Source organism: Zonotrichia albicollis, chromosome Z, assembly GCF_047830755.1.
Source record: "Zonotrichia albicollis isolate bZonAlb1 chromosome Z, bZonAlb1.hap1, whole genome shotgun sequence".
Lineage (NCBI taxonomy): Eukaryota > Metazoa > Chordata > Aves > Passeriformes > Passerellidae > Zonotrichia > Zonotrichia albicollis.
Genome location: NC_133860.1, coordinates 70,708,712 through 70,727,861, shown reverse-complemented (window position 1 = coordinate 70,727,861; position 19,150 = coordinate 70,708,712). Strand labels below are relative to the sequence as shown.

At 40.3% G+C, this 19,150-nt stretch overlaps 1 protein-coding gene across 6 annotated transcripts in view; it reads left to right on the top strand.

Annotated features, from left to right (window-relative positions):
• The window catches only part of PALM2AKAP2 (PALM2 and AKAP2 fusion), a 266,196-nt gene that overhangs the window by 151,745 nt on the left and 95,301 nt on the right, over positions 1 to 19,150 (top strand). For all 6 annotated transcript variants that reach the window (XM_074533560.1, XM_014271541.3, XM_074533558.1 and 3 more), the window contains one exon: positions 10,683 to 10,765. In XM_074533560.1, coding sequence (XP_074389661.1) covers positions 10,683 to 10,765 — 83 coding nt within the window. The remainder of the gene's footprint in view (positions 1 to 10,682; positions 10,766 to 19,150) is intronic.

Here is a 19,150-nt window from a genome sequence, read left to right as displayed (position 1 = left end):
AGAAATGTGGGGGAAAATAAAAAGAGTTTTATCAAATACATTAATGGCAAAAGGCAGTGTAGAAATAACATTGGCCCGTTACAGGATGAGAATGGTCACCTCACCAATAGTGACATAGACAAGGCAGAGGTATTTAATGCATTCTTTGCCTCTGTATTCAACATGGTTGAAGGACCAAGAGGGTCTCAATGCCTGGAGGACCATGACTGTGAAAATGCTGAACTTCCAGTCAAACCTGAAATTGTGCAGGATCTGCTGCTCCAGCTGGATCCCTACAAATCTAGGGGGCTTGATGGCATTCATCCAAGAATCCTCAGAGTGCTGGCTGATGTAATTTCAAGTTCTCTCTTGTTGATTTTTGAGCAGCCTTGGAGATTCAGAGGAATCCCAGCTGAGTAGAGTTGATGAATGTTGCTCCAATTTTCAAGAAGGCCAAGAAGGAGGATTCCAGAAACTACAGACCTGTCAGTCTCCCTTCAATGCCTGGTAAAGTTCTGGAGAAGATTATTCTGGGAAGTATTGAAAAAACACCTGAAGAACAGTGTTTTCAGGTCGCAGTCCCTGGTCACAGCCTGCATGACTTCATGCAGGGAAAGTCCTGCTTATCAAACCTGATTTCTTCTCATGATAAGATAACCCACCTAACTGATCAAGGGAAGCCAGTTGATGCAATCTCTCTGGATTTCAGTAAAGCCTTTGATGCTGTTTCCTACAGGATCCTTCTGGACAAACTGTCCAGCACGTGGCTGCATAAACACATTATGCCAGGGGTAAGCAACTGGTTCAGGGGCCAGGCAGAAGAGGTCACAGTGAATGAGGTGGCACCAGACTGGTGACCTGTCACTGGGGGTTCCACAGGGCTCCATGCTCAGCTCTGTGCTCTTTGTCTTCACAAATGGCTTGGACACAGGACTGGAAGGGTTACTAAGTAAGGTCACAGATGATACAAAACTGGGAGGAGCAGCTGACTCCCTCAAGGGCCGGAAGGCCTCGCAGAGACACCTTGACAATGAGAGGGCTGGGCAGGCACCAACTGCATGAAATTCAGCAAGGGTAAGTGCTGGGTTCTGACCTGGGATGGGGCAACCCTGGATGTACAGACAGACAAAAGAATGACAGGCTGGAAAGCAGAAATGAGTTCAGGAAAGGGACCTGGGGATCCTGGTTGAAGTTGAACATGAGCCAGCAGTGCCCTGGCAGCCAGGAGGGCCCCCATGTCCTGGGGGGCATCAGGCACAGCATCACAGCCAGGCAAGGGAGGGGATTGTCCTGCTCTGCTCTGCTCTGCTCTGCTCTGGGGCAGCCTCACCTGGAGTGCTGGGGGCAGTTCTGGGTGCCACAATATAAGAAATATATATATATATTGAGCTGTTAGAGAGTGTCCAAAGGATGGCCGTGAGGATGGTGAAGGGCCTTGAGGGGAAGTCCTGTGATGAGTGGCCGAGGTGACTTGGTCTGTTCAGCCTGGAGAAGAGGAGACTGAGGGGAGACCTCACTGCGTCTTCCTTGTGAGGGGAAGAGGAGGGGCAGGCAGTGATCTCTTCTCTGTGGTGACAGTGACAGGACCCAAGGGAATGGCCTGAAGTTGTGTCAGAGGAGGTTTAGGTTGGATAAAATTGATCACCAGGGTGTTTGGGCACTGGAACAGGCTCCCAGGAAACTGGTCACGACACCAGTCTGACAGATTTCAAGAAGTTTGGACAATGCTCTCGGGCATGTGATATGACTCTTGGGAATGGAGCTGTGCAGGGCCAGGAGTTGGATTCAGTGACCCTTGTGGATCCCTTCCAACTCAGCTTATTCTGTGATTCTGTGAAGTATTGGTTGTTTAGGGCATTATATTTCTCACAATGCCCTAAGTATTGTCTGGAAGGTGACGGATGTGACATAATTTGACATTACACATTAACTCCGTCCTGAAATATTAAACCTTTTAGGTGAAAATCATAGCCCAATATCAAGAAACCAAAATCATAATTTATTCTCTTTTTAGTTTGGCTTTTTCTTTTAAAGCACTCGATATCTTCCTCTAGGAGTCAAGAAATCCTTGACTGAACTCTCTAAAGCATATGGCTTTAATAAGAAACATCACTAGAGTTTTGACCATGCCTCTTTTCAATGTTGTGGCTGGGAAATGAAACATTTCACTAGCTATTTTAACTGGGCAGTTGATCTGTGAATGACTGAGAAGGATATACCATATCTGGGGATTTTGTTTGCTAGTGAAAACAAGTAATACTTTGAAAGCAAACATTATAATTTTTTCTAATTATATATAATTTTCTAAGATTATCCACAGAGTCCGGAGGTTGATGCATCTTCTCTAATTAAACAGTAACTTACTCTATAAGTACCCCCTCTGAAATAATTGAAACTGATTCCCACATGGCACAGCTAAGCTTAGGTGAAGACATGTATCTTCATCCTTTAATGTCTGGATCTTATCTCTGATGTCCTTTTGTCAAAAGTCAGATTACATTAACCTTACATCATTGGTGATTTTAGTTTGATTACACATTTACTAACTCTGTTCAGTGCTCTGGATCTAGATAGTAGATCTACCCTCAACTTCAGGTGAACTAATACATGGCCTGAAAGGGTACACTCTCTTGGATTTCATGGCTTTCCAGCATTTTATGGCTCATGCCATGATGACACCAATTGACCTGCACCTTTCAGCTCTCATGTGCCAGGACTAGCAAGATTTGACTCTACCATTGCAGAATTTACAGGTTTTGCGTTAACATGTGTGTCTAGTACAAATGTAGGATTGGATGGGATTCTTTCATACCTTGACCACAACAGAAGACAGTGACAAATCATTAATTAATACTGTTTTTTATCAAGCAAAACTGGTAGTTTGATTTTGCCATTAAATATTGATGCAAATTTTTCTGTCAGAAAAGCTGCACATTTCTTCAAAACAACTGACAGTTGTTCCCCTTAACTCAAAAGTATGCAAAACTGGAGACACAGATAGTCTGGGCTTTGTCTGGCTCATTGCAGTCTGGCCCTTAACCACTACAAAATAATCGGGCATACAAACCCACTCTCAGTGTTCTCAGGGGTCTTCCTGTTGCTTTGTCAAAAACTGAACTAGTTCTTCATGGTTTTGTGCTATAAACCTCCTTATTTTAGTAGTTAAACTCATAGATAACATGTAAAAATCTGGGAATATGACATTTTTTACCAGCATGGAACACAGTTGCTCAGAAAAAGTTATACCTGTTTATTTCTAAATCCACAGGTGGATGCATGCAGTTCATTCACTTGTAGTCACCTTCAGAGAGCCTGGCATTTTTGCAAAATCTCCGAATGCAAACCAGATTCAAAATGTCACCTCCTAGGAGACCATGAGGTGTGAAAGGAAAATTGATGGCAGTAGTTTCTCTCATATACACTCTATTACCTGCAGCTAAATGTCAACAGAGTATGTTTGTCCCACTCCCTCTGCAGTTACGCCATCTGACATATGTAAGGTTTTACCCTCCTGAGTCAAGCTGCTTTTTCACAGGAAAAAGCAGATAAGCATAACTGGAAAATCATCTAAAGACATAGCTGAAAAATTGAGATTGCTTTCCTGTCATTCCCAGGAGGTGCACTGCAAAGACACAGACATTTACTTCCACAGTACTATTAGATAGTAGTGGGGAATGTCCTGTCTGCTGCTAAATGTGAACAAAGAGAAAAGTAGGTTTAACTGCACATGTCACTTTTGACTATTGCAGATGCATCCACAATATCTTCTGCATATGTACGGAGCATTCCCAACCACTGGTAGATGCAACGGCAGATCTAATTCAGGAAATTTAAAAAATAATCATAAAAATATGCCTTGTCTGCATCAGTGTAGGAAAGATGAGCATGAGGAAGAGAGGAGATGAGTTGTCTGACTCAGCAGCTAAGGGAATTTGACATAGCTTTTGAAGTCCTTTCTGTTGGCTTTGATGAGAAGGTTAGAACCTCCTCTTCGTGGTTATTTACACACATGCATTTCTTGGGGCCAAGAAATCCTTATACAGGTGCAACACCGTTAGTGACACAAGCTATCCCCTCTCCAGCACTACAGATGCACTTTCTGTGCTGCTTCTGTAAGTGATGGTTTTTCTTCCTCCTCACAGAGAATGGTTATCAGTAGCAGTAAATCTTTCTGCTACCTTCTGCTTTCTTTCTGTGGTTAGGTTTAAAATGTCATGATTAAAAAGAACTTACATTACATCACTTGTGCTTCCTTGCTTCATATCATTCAAGGAGTTCTCTGCTAATTTAAACTCTTGTTCAAAGCAACAAATTCATCATTTGGCTGCACTTCTGTCTGAAATAAATCTAGATGAAGTTGGGAGGCTATCTGTTCTTTTAACAATAGAATATCACTCTTCTTACCTGGTAATTCCAAATAAGGGAATGTTTTCCAAGGCAAATTATTACAAGCCAGAGAAAAAGAATTCACAGGTTTTTTTCCCTTATTCATGTCTCCAAATTCATGAGTTTTAGCTTATGTTTTGCAAACATTTTCTCTGTCAAAAATTTTAGTGGTTCCCTCTCACTTCCATCAAAACTTCTTCATTATGATCAAGATTGCTGGGATTGGGAGCTATTTTCTAAGCAACATTGCAATCTTATTCTCTTAGAATAGCTTTAATCTTAGGGCTGGTCTATACTTAAGGTTTATTTCCAAAATATATGTAGATTATGGTTCTGAGGGCATTTTGATTGCTTTGTAGCAGAAATTATGAACTTCATTGCACACTTGCAGCTATTTGTGGTATTAGAACTAACTATTAAATGGTTTTTTCCCACAGAGCTAAATCTATGAGAAAATGCACAAAGATCTGAATCAACAATAGTTCATCACAGTTGGTCACTAGGAACTATGTTGGTAGGTAGAAATTCCTTGTTAAAACGAGTAAACGACAGGTATTGAGACTAGTATTGCATGACCATGTAGTGAGTAGCTGAAGATACAACTGGTCTTCCAAGCCACCATCACTTCCCCCACAACTGAAACATGCAAAAACTATGTCAAGAGTATGGTGAGACTGAACTAGTTCAAATCACAACTGAAAGCCTGAATTGAAGAGAGATAATCCATCTCAGTGATGGAGATCTGCACAATGGATTTAACTGGTCTGCCTGCAACCACTGATGAAAGTCTTCTTAGGTGTTTTCCAAACTGGTGCCAGAAAAGATCTGCATCTAAAATATACACTTGAATTTTGGAGATGGACACTTCGACATTTATTCTTAGGTGCAGCATAGTATTTCTGGCATGGTCACAAACCAACCAGCACTCTGAGGGATGTCACCAGCCAAGCCTCCTTTTCCTTGGGGCATAAGTAAGTGTGATTTCCCTCCTGCTAGTACAAGCAGGGAGATTTTGTCGTATTTGTATTTAAGTACAAAATACATCACAGTGTGAAAGCTGAAAAAAGGGGAACCATTTAGAAAGAAAAAGCCAATCAGCAAAAGAGAATTGTGCTATTAGCTCTATAACCTGGGCATTCAACCCAGTTATTAACATGACTATCAGATGCAGAAAAACACATTATGTAAACTACTGTTCTTCAGACAATTGCAATGAGACACATAAAAAAGAAGTGGCACCTACAGCACTCTCTGCAACAGTTTTTCTAGGACTGAAGGTTTTATGAAGTAGAGTAAAAAATTTTTCTTAACTCTTTGAGCCCTCAAAACATCATTTGAAGGGTAAGAAATTTTCCCTGCTGTTGTTTCAAAATATAGCAAGCATGCAATGCCTCAGCGTATTATTAAAGTGCAAAAAAACAGATAAATGATGGTTTTCTTTGCCACTGAAGTTATGCCTTTATCTTCCTGCTGCTATGTGATCTCTCCCAGTCTGAACACCAGGAAACCACCAAGCCTTTTAGTGGTTTAATAAATAAATGTGTCAGCAGTTTTGCTAGAAGATTTTTCCTAGACTGTGTCCTTTTTTTCCTCCCTCTCCTTCTTAAAGGATTTTATTTTTCTAAAGACCTTCTATTAATCACAGGAATCACTGGTGACAAACTCTGCTGTGTAGTGTAACATGGCGTCTGCCTGCTGGCTGAGCTTGGCACTGCCAAGACATTAACATGAGGACATAGTCAATCTTTCATTTTAATGACAAGTCCTGGGTAGCTGCAAGAAAGCAGACTGAGATACAGCAGGAATTCCTGTGATCCAACTCAAGTGAAAATAGTTGCTGTAATAAATTCCCTCCTTGGCCTGTTCAAGACCAAGTTAAATGATGATCCAGGATTTATGTGATTTGAGCTGACCTGCTCCCTTCCAATCTGAACAGGGCAGGAGGCACGCTGGTGAGCAGCAGACTGGCCAAGAGATCAGGGATACAAGCACCCTGCAGAAGGGAGAAAGGAACAATACTTTGTGCTTTTGGGACACGTATACAATGTTCCTTGGCTTCGAAAGGGACTAGAAGTGTTCTCCACAAACAAACTGTCTCAGTGAAAAAGAATAAAGTAATCCATCTGCATTCTGGCAGACGGCTGATTTGGTCAGACAAAAATTACTGTCGTGGGAGAACTGAAGAAAGGTTGATTTAGTTTTCCTGGTGAATACTCTTAAGTACTTTATCTGCCTTTTCCTCAGAGGAGACACATATTTGCACTAAATTGTTCTCTGATTCATCTTCTCTTGCACTACAACCTGCTACTTTACTGAACTAATTTTTTTGACAAGAAGATGTAGGCTGCCAGATTTTGGATTGATAGAGACTGCACCAATGTTAATGGCTGTATGGCGTAGGTTTGGAGTTGTTTCCTGACAGCTGAACAGCACAGCAATGGAGTCCATATGCTGAAAACACGGAGCTCTCTGTCGCTAAAACAAATATCAAAACTGAGATCCTAAGATCTGTAGATCCTGGGTTTTCTAAAGGAGTTTTGGGTCACTGCAGAGAGTTTACATACTTTAGTAGCTGAATTGCACCTTTAAGTTTCCCTTCTCTGTCTAGCTTCTGTGGAAGTAGAACAGAAACTCAAAGTGTTTGGGAGACTGAGACTGCTGGAGCAGTCTCAGGAGTAAAAGGAGTAAAGAAGGACCCTTGAGATGAATGTGGTGCCCACACCAAAGCCAGCCCAATCAGAGGTGCTTCCCTGTGGTCACAGTGCTAACCATGAAGAATTGTGATTCAGGAACAGGCAGATAAAATCTTCCCTTGTTTGAAGAGCAATGAGTAGGTGTGCACAGCAGTTTTCCAGATTCCTCATCAGCACCTTTCTTTTCCATCCACATTTTGAACATTCACTGCCAAATAAATCACCAGGAACTACTGGACTTTTACTCAAATTTTGTCCTTCCTGTCTTGACAATATCTGTTCCTTTCTCTACTAGCTGATGCTGATGAGAGCCCAAAGTAATTCTAATCATCTGTACCTTGATTTCTCTCCCAAATCTGCATGTATATGTCTCTTAAGGAAAAAAATTAGCTCAGCTTCATTCCTGTAATATTATTTGGCCTTCTTTATTGCAAACCTCCTGTCATCTATCAAACCCTATTCACAGTTGAAATGAACAGCAAATAAAAGGAAACAAAGAAGTCAGCACAGCGCTGCACAGACGTGGAGCTAGCATGCACAGAGATGGATGAAAAGCCACTGAGCCCCAAGAGTGCTGATGGAGCTGCCCTGCAGCTGTTCTGCTTGAGTTACTTCATCACTGCTGTACAGATGATTATAAATCTAAAAACTTAGCTGTGATAATGGCAGCAGGAGCTGGTACTATCTAGGCCTTTATAAAATGTCCATGAATGTGAACATGCTTGGATATTTTTTTTTAATCCAAGGATGACTATGAAGTTGACATGTCCTTAATGTAAATCAAGTCTGAGGTCAATGCCATAGCACATATGGCCTGTCGCTAAAAACAGTGGAGGATGAAGTCTACTCATGATACTTATTTATTTTGTGAGGTGTGTAGAAAATATATAATTTCCTTATGCATGTTAATTTCTAGGCCTCAGACTTTCATGACCTTTTTCTAGAAAGGTACATTTTCAATCACTGTAATACTCTGTCCTTAATCTTTCAAGTGTTGCCACATCAGTGGGGAATATATCTTACAAGTGGAGATCTTAAGACAATACCAGTGCCTTCCAAGGGGTATGCAGAATGCTAGTTGTGGCACAAGTGTGAAATTAGGTGACCCACATTTCCACTGAGCATCCCAGTCACCAGGCTACACTTTCTTGATGGGCTTAGGCTGCACAGACATCAGCATTTCATCAGAGAGCAGTAGTACAGTTTTTAGTGAACTCATCTCTCTCTCCTCTACCACATCTGCAGTTGATTCAGATGTGGAGTGATTCACACTACAGATGCACTGTTGAGTTGCATGCAAGAGTGCTTTTGGAGGAAACCAAACCAGAAACTCTTCTGCAGGGTCACATGGAACACTTCCCAAACCATAGCATAAACATAAATATTTAAATCAAGTAGTATTCCTTATGACAGTATGGTAACATTCACTCCAAGGAATTGGACTAAATCTAGCCTGACATTAAATCCTGGAAGTATTTATAACATAGACTTGGATATTTCAGCACCACCTGCTCCTATCCTCTGATCCAGTCCAACAGCTACAATGTAATGCAGAGGCATCCATTCAAGGATAACATGCAAAGGCTTCACAATTCCAAATACATTGCAGAAAAAGATGCACAGTAGCTAGGGTATGAAGGGAAGTTCTAGTGAAATGATAAAAAAAGGTACACAGATCTCTTTCACATCTGGTTTTGGAAAGCAAGAGAGCATATAGATTATCAGTAGACAATAAAAGACCCATTATGCTGAAATGTTATATACAGTTATATAAAAAGAAGGAATCTTTCTGCCTGAGATTAGCATGAATAAAGCTATCAAAGAGAGCTGGAAAGATTAAAAAAACACAGAAAAAAAACCCCTCAGAGCAGAATAAACTAGTTGTTTTTTCTGCAACATTACTTCCAAAGCAGCAATGCTATATGGGAACACCATAGAGCATAGAGATGAATGCAAAAAAGGGATTAATCCCATGGTAAAGTCAGAGGACTAGAGTTCTGACTTTGTAGACTGTTTCAGAGTGTGGAGAACACAAGAAAAAAGGTCTCGATTCCATTACTTCTCACATTGGTTCTAATGCAATTCTCAAGGCTTCCTGAGGGCTATCTATTGTCTCTGTGGATTACACGGACAACATTGCTCAGCAGGTAGGAAGAGGAAGGACCAGCTTCAGCTGTGCTGGGAAAAGTTAAAAGCATTTTCAGGATTTTTATGGGCACATAAGACCCACTGGCACTTTTAAATATTCTTCTCCCAAAGCAAAAGAAGTCTAAATGAAGCTGCAACGTGTCAATTTTGTTAGAAGAAAAGATGCAGGTCTTGTAGTGAAAGTCTTTCTCAACTGCAGCTCAAGCTAACACTGTTAGCATGTGCCACTGTCCACTGGAGCAAAAAATATGCAAAGGATATCTCTGAAACACAGATCCTTTTTGCATAAATAATCATAACACAACGGTGGTACATACACAAACAGGAGTGAGTTGAAGAGATACACTCAAGATTATAGACTCAAGTAGCAGCAGAGGGCATGAATAACTATCTTTGCATTAACCAAGGGCTTCAGAGCCATTTCAAGATGTATTATTACATGAGAGACCTATTTCAAATTTAGTAGGCATGCACTGTGCTGTGGTAGCATAAGGAACTTTATTCAATGTGCTCCCAGTGTGAATGTGTGTACCTTCAGCAGAGCTACTGGAGATGATACACAAATCCTTACGCATCTTGCTTCTCTATGGAGGAGATCATGTAACCCCTATAATTTAATTTCACAACTTAGAAAATATTCACTGATTTAATCTGACTCTAACTCAACATTATTTAATTATTGCCATTGTTATGGAAATTCTGAAAGCAATTGAGCAGCTGCCTGTGCTTAAACAAGATTGTCCATGAAAGTGAGATCAGTGGATATGTTCTTACCTTCTTTAAGGCATAAGCTTGATACAGAAATAAAAGTGCAGAGGTTGTAGCAGACAGGCTGCTCACACCATGCCCTGTAAGCTGTGCTTGTGGCCTGAATGACCCAATAAGCAGTGGTAACTACTACCTGCATGACTACAGCATTCTCTAATAAGACATAACCTTAGTTAGGGGTCCAGATGCTCTTATTTTCCCTGCCCTTTGGATGCACAGAAGGGATGAAAAATCCTCTGGCTGCTTCTAGAGACAGGACAAGCTCATAGAGGGTGTGACCACAGGCAACCTTCAGCACAGCAACCTGGGTGAACAGCGAGTGCCTAGGGAGCTGCCTGGGGGTGACAAAGCCCATGAGGAACCAGGGCAGCTCTGCCACTGGGAACCACCCTAGGGACAGGGATGGCTACTGAGCAGTCTGAAATGGAGTATGTTCTTCCTAAGCCATGGCACACTGTGTCAACACTAACCACCCACTGCAATTTTCCCAAAGAGTCGGCCACCTCTACGCAGCACACAGAGCTGTCTACAGCTGGCAAAGATATTTGTCAGCCATGGTTTTGGAGCCTTTCTATGTTCTTTAACAACAATGACAAAACACCAGGTTGGTGACAGAGCATGGTGGGTAGAAATGGATCCAGTCAGAACAAAAAAACCTCTCAGCCATGCGTATTCTCCCATGGACAATAAATGTCTTTGGTTTTGTAGGTGCAGGAGGATTGGCTATGCTGCTGAGGGACCCATCGGGACCATACTCCTGTGAAAGTTCTGAAACCAAGGAGGATGCAGGGGTAAGTCTCCTCTCAGTGTGGCCTGGTGGAAGGCACAGGGATCTGCACTGTCCATAATTCTTGATGGACCCCACAATCAGTGGAGTGCATCCTATCTTCAGCTGCAAGGATGCTGTCATGCTGGGTGTAGTTTTGCACAGTAAACCCCATTGGTGTAAACTGTATTATCTTGGCTTTCACATTCTTTTGAAATAGCTACAAGTCCGGTGCCACAGTTAGGATTAGGACGATTTTCAACAAAAGTGAAATCTCTAAAAGTTTGGTTAAATAATCCTGGCAGCTCATGGAAGATGGTGTCAAACATATGCTCTGTCCTTCCTCACTGTCAGTCAGTCTCCCACACATCTTCCCTTGCACATTCTATTCTCTTCTTGTCAGGCTCCCCTACAAACAGTGCTGCCTGTGAGCAGCTTGTCAGCATGAGGAGGGCAAGTGCCTGAGAAGCTTTGCCAAGTGATTTTCCTGGTAGCCTGGTATAGTGGGGTGGCACATGGAAATGCTGTTTTGCTGTAAAAGCCATGACAGGAATACTCCTTTTTCTTTGTCGTTCTCACTGTGGTCGTGTGCAGCCATGTATTTCCAACAGCAGCAAATGAAATTGTCAGTAAGATAAAGAGTGGAAAGGCAGTGAATGGGCAAGTGAGCTCCTGCAGGGCCAAGATATTCATCTTCATGGTGGCCTACATTGCTGAAGAGGTTTTTGTCTGAAGCCAAAAACAACCATGTTAAAAACTAGAGGTGTCTACAAAAATTTTACTCTAGGCATTTCTAAAGATGCAAACTTGAGTATACATAGGCCATATTAATACCAAAATTTATTTTAATCTTTCACACTTTAAAAATTAAATTAAACAGCAATCTAGGCTCTTAAATAGGTTCATATGAGACTGATGAAGCATATTGCATACATCTGCTATAAAAGTAGATGTGATTGGAATTTTTTAATTACAGTTAGTTAAATTTCTTTAGAGAAGCATTTAAGGATAAAATGCAGTAAACTGGTGTCTTCTTCTGGTCTGTGAGTGAAAACTAGTGTGAGAAGCTCATATCAGCTACCTTTGAGATCTTAAAGGCATGGTGAATAATCAGCTCAATCCAGCATCTACATAATTTCTTTTTTTGAATGTGAAAAATGTAAACACAAAACACATTTTGATTTTTCTTACAAGACTTACTTCTTTCTTTTACTAGCTAAAAAAAAATTCATTTTTTTCAAAATCCAGATTTCCTACAGGCTCTATTTTTTTTTATTTTCTACAGTGCTAATGTTTAAAAAATACCAAAACAAAACAGATCTACTAACAATAAATATGAATCTGACAACATGTACCATGTTCTAAATTAACAATTTAGAATGGATGGCATAACACAAAATTTCACACTCCTGGGTATCAGGACCAAATTTAAGGTTAAATCTATATGAAGTCAGAGCATCTTCAGAGACACCAATCAATAATAAACTACTTTTCATTAGGGAAATAATTTTTGACACAAGCAATAAAAGTAAGGTCTAAATTGATAGTGCAAATAAGTTAAAATGAAACCCCTTCATGTTATAGTTAAATCGGGTATTTAAATTATTCTGGTTGGTGCTGGAGCATGGACTTGCACAGGCATTCCCAGACATCGCGCCCTGGTTGCTATCAGTGCTCTGCTCAGTGTAGCTGCTTTGTGGCAGCTCTAAAGTCACAAGCAGCACCCCTCAGGCTGCTGGGAAAGCTCTCAGCTGGAGTTCAATCAGCCCGGAACACTCTCTAGCTCAAATTAAGGTCATACTTAAGGAAGAGGGGAAAAATGTTCGATGACTCTGGAATGCAATTTGTTTTAATAGCACAGTACCTCGAATGCTTGGGAGTGTAACATCACACAGAACAAAATCTGACTTAGCATTGTTTCCTCCTTGGCTTTGAAAAAGAGGTGTCATTTTTTCAATAAAGACCCCCTGCTGAAGGAAGAGGTTTAATGACATAATTTTGCAAAAGGGAGCCTGACTCAGTGTTGCTGCTAATGTGGCGAGAGCAGAATCAGCAAAATGCCAGCACAGGAAAGTCAATAAAGTCCACGAGAGTATCCTTACCCACATGGAAAAAGGATTAATTTAGTCATTGAAAATGACAAAGAGCTAAAATTTTCCTGTATTAAGTGTTAACAATTTGTGGAAGAGACAATGCTGTGTTTGAGGCAAAGATTATATAGAGCAGTTGGTTATAAACTCTTCGAAGTTTGCTGAGAGAGATATCCAAAATTATTGTCCTTTCTATTGTTGAAATGTCAAATGGGCAATGCTATTTGCATATAAGAAAATTATCAGTTCTAGATCCACTCCAAAAATAATCTATGCACACCTAGTTGCAGTATTGTTTCAATAATATTTTCAATTAATAGAAACAAGAAAGTGAAATCCTCATATCTGTGTTATTTTCAACAAACAACTTACTCCAAGGGGAGGCCTGGGCCATCTAAAGTTCCCCTCCCTTTAATGAACCATTAAAAAAGCCACAACAAGCTACATTTAGGTCCTGACTGTGCTATGGACTGTATGGTTCAAATAAATGGTAATTAGTGTAGCTTTCAATTAAGTGTAGAAAATTCTTACATCAAATAGATAATGATATTCATGGCCAGTGAAGACAGGATATGGATCGGTAAACAAGTGCTACACTTGGAATACTCTCCCTCACCAGAGGGGGAATTTGTAGTCCTCCCTAAGAGCCATTCCATGTAACATGCTCTGAACAAGCCAAATTAGACCTATTGTTGAACAAGACAAAGTTTGTGAGTAATCTTGGAGGGGGTTTTTATGTTTCTTCCTACATTTCTAAATAGCAAAATGCTGCCTTTTCATTGTTGCATTGTTGCATCCTGTTATGCCCACAGCTCTCTTTAGAGTGCAGGTTCAGAGCACAGTGTAATTTATTACTGAGCCATTCTTGCAGCTTTTGTTCAAAAAGTGTATGTGTGTGGGAGTAGCATAAACTGCAGCTGGTTGTCTTTATATTTCCACCATTATTGCTGCTGACTGGCAAGAAGGAAGAAGATGTACATGAGCAACATTCGGTTTTCTGTAATACTGCTGTATAGGAGATTGAGAGGTTAACTTGGTGGACAACTTCTAATTTCAACAAAACTTTTAGGACCATGGAGAACATCAGCAGTAGGCTGAATTTGTCTTTCATTGCAAATATTTTGATGTTATACTTTATCAGAAGTATAGAACATTAATTTTCTTTTTCATTGATGTTGTAAAATATTATATCACCAAAGAACCTAAGTGAATCCAGAAATTTATGGGAAAAATCATTAATTTCACAGTGCTGCTGCTTTAAAATAAACAAAGAGAAAACCAATTCAAGCAGTTCTAGGATATGCCCCTTCCCCTCATCCTCCCTCTTGTCCTGCTGCCATAAATGTGCTGGGGATGAAAACTTTCCATGTGACCCAAAATGGCAGAGGCTTTGATATTTTCAACATTCTGTATCAATTTATAATGAAAATGCTTTTTCTGCATAGTACAAGTATATGAACATTGAGAGGCCAGACAGCAAAAATCCCTGTCATCTGGGATGATTGGGATCTTTCAGTGTGTAAGCCTTCTTCCTGACTCTTCGGGCAGTTTCAGATATGTCTCGCTGCTATGCCCACTGTGATCAGATACTTCTGAAATTCACTCACAGTATGCAGCAAAACACGGAGGCAAGGTACCAGCCAGCTTCAAAGAGGAAAACAGTTTATTTTCTGCAGCTGATGCTTTCCCCAGCTGGCTCCTGCCTGTTCTCATCACTGCCTTCCCAGGCTGCACTGTCCATCCCTGGTCCTGTCCAAAGCTTACCTCATGCTGAAGTCAGCAGAGCTGGGCAGGGTGATGGAGAGGAGAATTCATCTGCGTTACTGAACCGCATGTCACAGCACACAGCTAAGAGTTCATTCCCAGTTATTTCTGCTAATTACTGTCGAGTGCATCTTTGTATCATCATGGAGACAGGCAACATTGCTTAGGGAAACCTGAGACTTATCAGTCATTCAAAGTGATCAACGTTATGTTTGACCCCTGGCTTTGTAGTTTTATTTTTGTGACTCTGCATGGAAACTGTCTAAACTGAGTAACAACACTGTCAAGCTGTGGACCTGTGCAAAACATGCCCCCTTACCTCCATATCCAAAGACAAATAAGATTGCCTGCTCCAACAGGGAGTTAGACATCAAAATGCACATCAGTTTCGTTGTTCAGAGTGTGTATTTAATCAGCAGAACTATTATCAGGCTATTATCAGGTTCTTGTATCATCTTATTATAGCTTCATTTTGCCTGATTGCACTTCTGATGATCAGAAAACACAGTGAAGCTAAGATCTTAGCTTACTGCAGGCACAGCCAGTCCTTCGGCTGACCACAGGTTTGGTCACTGGGCCTGTTTCCTTTCTACTTCAAGAAAAGGACACATCTTTAGGAAGCTATGATACTTTTATTTGAGGTGAAAAAACATATTCTTAGTTATGAGACAAAAATATCTTCTTTGAACTATAATCTGCTTCTTTGAAATATTACCCACTTGTCTCTGATTTTCTGAGAACCTTTAGGCAGTCTTGGTTTTCTCAGTCATTTCTAGTGTTGCCATCCACTATCCAGCAGACGACACATGACACATTCCAGTTGGAGGCATTTAACACCTTTGCAATAGCACTAGAAGGAATAAGCACCCAGCTTTTCTCCTGCCAGGGCCTGGTAAAGTGTGTTGAGAAGGCAGTTAGTAACTGCTGATTAGCACTTCAATGTGCAAAACTCAGAAGATTGAAAGGTCGAGAATTTGCAGGACCATTCCCTAACACTGTAGCAACATAAAGGTGAAAATGTTAGGATTATGGGAAGAGGGTCCTGGTGTTCTGTGTAGTAGGGATTTCAGTCACTGGAGCCTGACAATTCCCCATATAGGAGTAAAAGCAAAGGCAGAAGGATTTCTCTTCATTATTGTCAGAGCACATCTGTGGTAATGCTCCAGGAAAAGATGTCATGACAAAATATGCTTTTCTCGATTTAGTTCATGCTTGGAACAGAAGTAACTACTGTGTTGGCTTTTCCTAGCAATTAGATGTACAGAATTTAAGAAAACTGACCTGTTTTGGAAGTTGCTACTTGTGAGCTTAAAAGGCTAGGAGCATTGCAATATGAGCAGGTAAAGTTTAAAAGTTATTGTTTTTAATAATTATAGAAGTTGCTTAGTGTAGTATTAGTCATCAGCTTTAGATTATCTTTCTCCTTTCCTGGTCAAAGTTTTGTTTAATGTCCTTTTCTGCTCATCATATTTTCTTGTCCCAGACACTAACAGTTCCTCAAATTCCATTGACATTTCTTTCAAAATGCACCTTGCTTCTCTCCACATACTCATTTGAAGAGCATTTTTTGCTATGACCACAATTTATTCTAATCAGGCTTCTTTTCCAATTTCTACTTTCTACTGAAATCCACGCAGGTGTTACAAAAACATATTTTTCACTCTTTCTCTACCATACTTTTCACTCTTTCTCTCTCACTAGATTTCTTCACAAGATCTACACAGGCGTATTGAAAGCATCTGATTACATTCTCTTCCTATTTTTTGTCTGCTGCAAGTCCCAGGTTCCCACCCCACTTTGTTTCTGCTAATGCTCCACAATTTCTGCTAATTGTTCCTCTTGTTTGCTGTCGCTTTTACTTTAGCCCGCTCTCCTGTATCTCCCACAGTTGCTTATCTCCCTTATCAGACTCTTTTTCCTGGGGTGACTCTGGCCCCAGTTTTTCCTGCAGGGGCAGGAGAGGTCTCTGCACATCAGCACCCATTATTGCCTGCATTTTGATAACATCATGGGCCAGATAAGGAATCACTAAGTTGAATGAGATAAACTTACTAAAAGAAAGCCTGTCTCAAGTCCAGGTCTCAGTAAACATTTTGGAACTCTCTAAGAGCTACAGCATAAAAAACTTTCAGGTCCTTCCATCACAGTTTAGATCACTAAGGGCAACAAATTATTTCTGTGTTATCTTTGTTTGAACTACTGGAATTCATAGTTATAACTCAGTTTTTGCAAATACTACAAAGTTGAATAATCAGTGAAATAACACTATGTATGGGTGTTTATGCGTAGATACTTAAACATTTCTGGACTGTTCATTTTGTGAATTACCTACACAAACAATTTGACCGGCTCTACAGTACTTTCTTTTACTATAGAGCCTAATTTATTTAAGCTGCTGCAGGACAACACTGCTTTATTCTCTGCAGACAACTTTATTCTTTGTCTTGTTGTTTTTATTGTTCCACTGGTAGTGAATAAAAGGCTGCATCTGTTCCTCAGGAAGGACTTAATCCAAAGCTTATTGAATGCATTGGAAGAGTCTCCACTGGGCTTTGGATCAAGCTCTTTAGTTCACAAAGAAATGCTTTTTGTGAGAATATGCTATTGAAGTATTGTATAGAAGAGTTACAGAGGTTCCCTATTTCTAAAATAATGACTGCTCTTTAAATCTCTTTTGCTATGCCCGCTCTATCAGAGGAACAATATGCATCTGTACATAATTGTTGCAGTACTGTAGTCCACGTTTATCATGACCCACCAGTTAATGTGAGTGTAGAATATGTAATGCTGTGGTAACAAGTACTGCTATATTGATATGGCTCTTCCTATGGAGACATTAATTTGAAAAATATATAGAGATTCACTTATCGGCCTGAGGATGATCTGGCCCAATCAGGCAAGCTGGACATGGCAAAGTGTCTTTGAGGACTGCCTTGTATTGGTGTTATTGATGAAGCTGAGTAGAAAGAGGGGTTTGTAGTACAAAAGAGGGATACTACTGAATTTTTTTCTACCCTTGGGAAAAGGAGAAGACTGAAAAGAGTCACAAAGGGGAAGTCACAATAGGGGAAAGAAACAGGGGCTATTATGGACACGGGTACAATAAGACAAAGATAAGGCAGGAGGAATCAAAGCAGAAACACTAGCTGAAATAAGACTGTAAAGAACTTTAAGTGAAACTTTACAGCTCCAGATTTGCAATGACTGTATTTTCGGCAAGGAGGGAAGATCCATGAGTTGGTTATGCAGCGGAATTCCTAAAAGCTGCAATAAAATAGATTTTTTTCCTTACAATACTACAGGTACTGAAAGCTTATTTGGATTTCTTGTAAAGGGAAACTAACAATTCCCGTGCATTGAAGAGAACATGAGGCCAGAGAAACTTGCCTGTTTTTCCAACTGCAGAGTAGAGTAACTTTTTCACGTGGGTGTAGATGACAGAAACAGTTACTGCTGAATATTATTTCAGTGACAGAGCTGCTTGCAGTAAAACACACTATACTGTGTGGTAAGTGCTTGCAGGGTTGCTTGCACACGTAGTTGGTACGCTGGTGGTGACTCAGACAGTTTATGGAGCCAATACTAAAGCATTACTCACTCAAGGAGTCACATTCAAACCAATGAGATTACTCATGTAGTGAGTGGCTGATAGAGATCTTGCCAAGCTATTCCACCACATAATAGATGTGTGTAAATGAGCCTGTAAGTCAGGTGAATAACTTCAGAAAGGAATGTTTAAGTTCATTCTATGTATGAACTTTTTCTATTTCAATTCCTTAACCACAGCTGAGGTCCTATTATGTTTTGCCAGCTCCCACTAACAGGGGGTCCCTATCCTAAAACTCATCAACTCATATAGACAAATAAGGGAAAGTGACTTGCCTTCAGTCACATCACAAGTCAACAGCAATGACAGGAATAGAACAGGGATCTCCAGTCAATTCTTTTCCAGCAGCTCCCTGCCTCTGTAATTCACAGTATTTAATCCCTGAACTGAATATAAAGCATTTATGAATGTGACCCTTAAATTTCCTACAGCTCTTCTGCTAACTGTCTGGTGGATCTCTGCAATCATTAGCTTTATAAATGCACAGAGAATACACTGAAGTACCATTTCCAGCTCACACACATCATTACAAGCTAGTGAATTCCCTCATCCAGCTCATCCCCATGTTTTTCTTCAGTCAGAGAAATAACCAGAACCACAAGAAAAGGAAAATTATTCTAATCACAACATTTCAGACAGCCAGTCTAAGACTTAAAAATCTGCATCCCAAGCAAAACTAATTTTTCATATTCAGTAGAATTCAGTGTGGAGGCTACCATATCAAGCATCACCTTTCATGACGGCATTTCATTTAATAAATGTTATAAAAGTGCCTGGCATATTCAGCATCATTACCACAGTATTTTCCTTCCTTTCTTTGTTCTGCACTGCTCTCAGCACCTTTTAGAGTTCATAGAGAACATGAATAGAGTGCTGGGCCGTAAAGAGCAACCTGAAAAAATTTATAATAGGAAGAGGTAACCTCTTTGAATTATTCTCTATTTGAAGG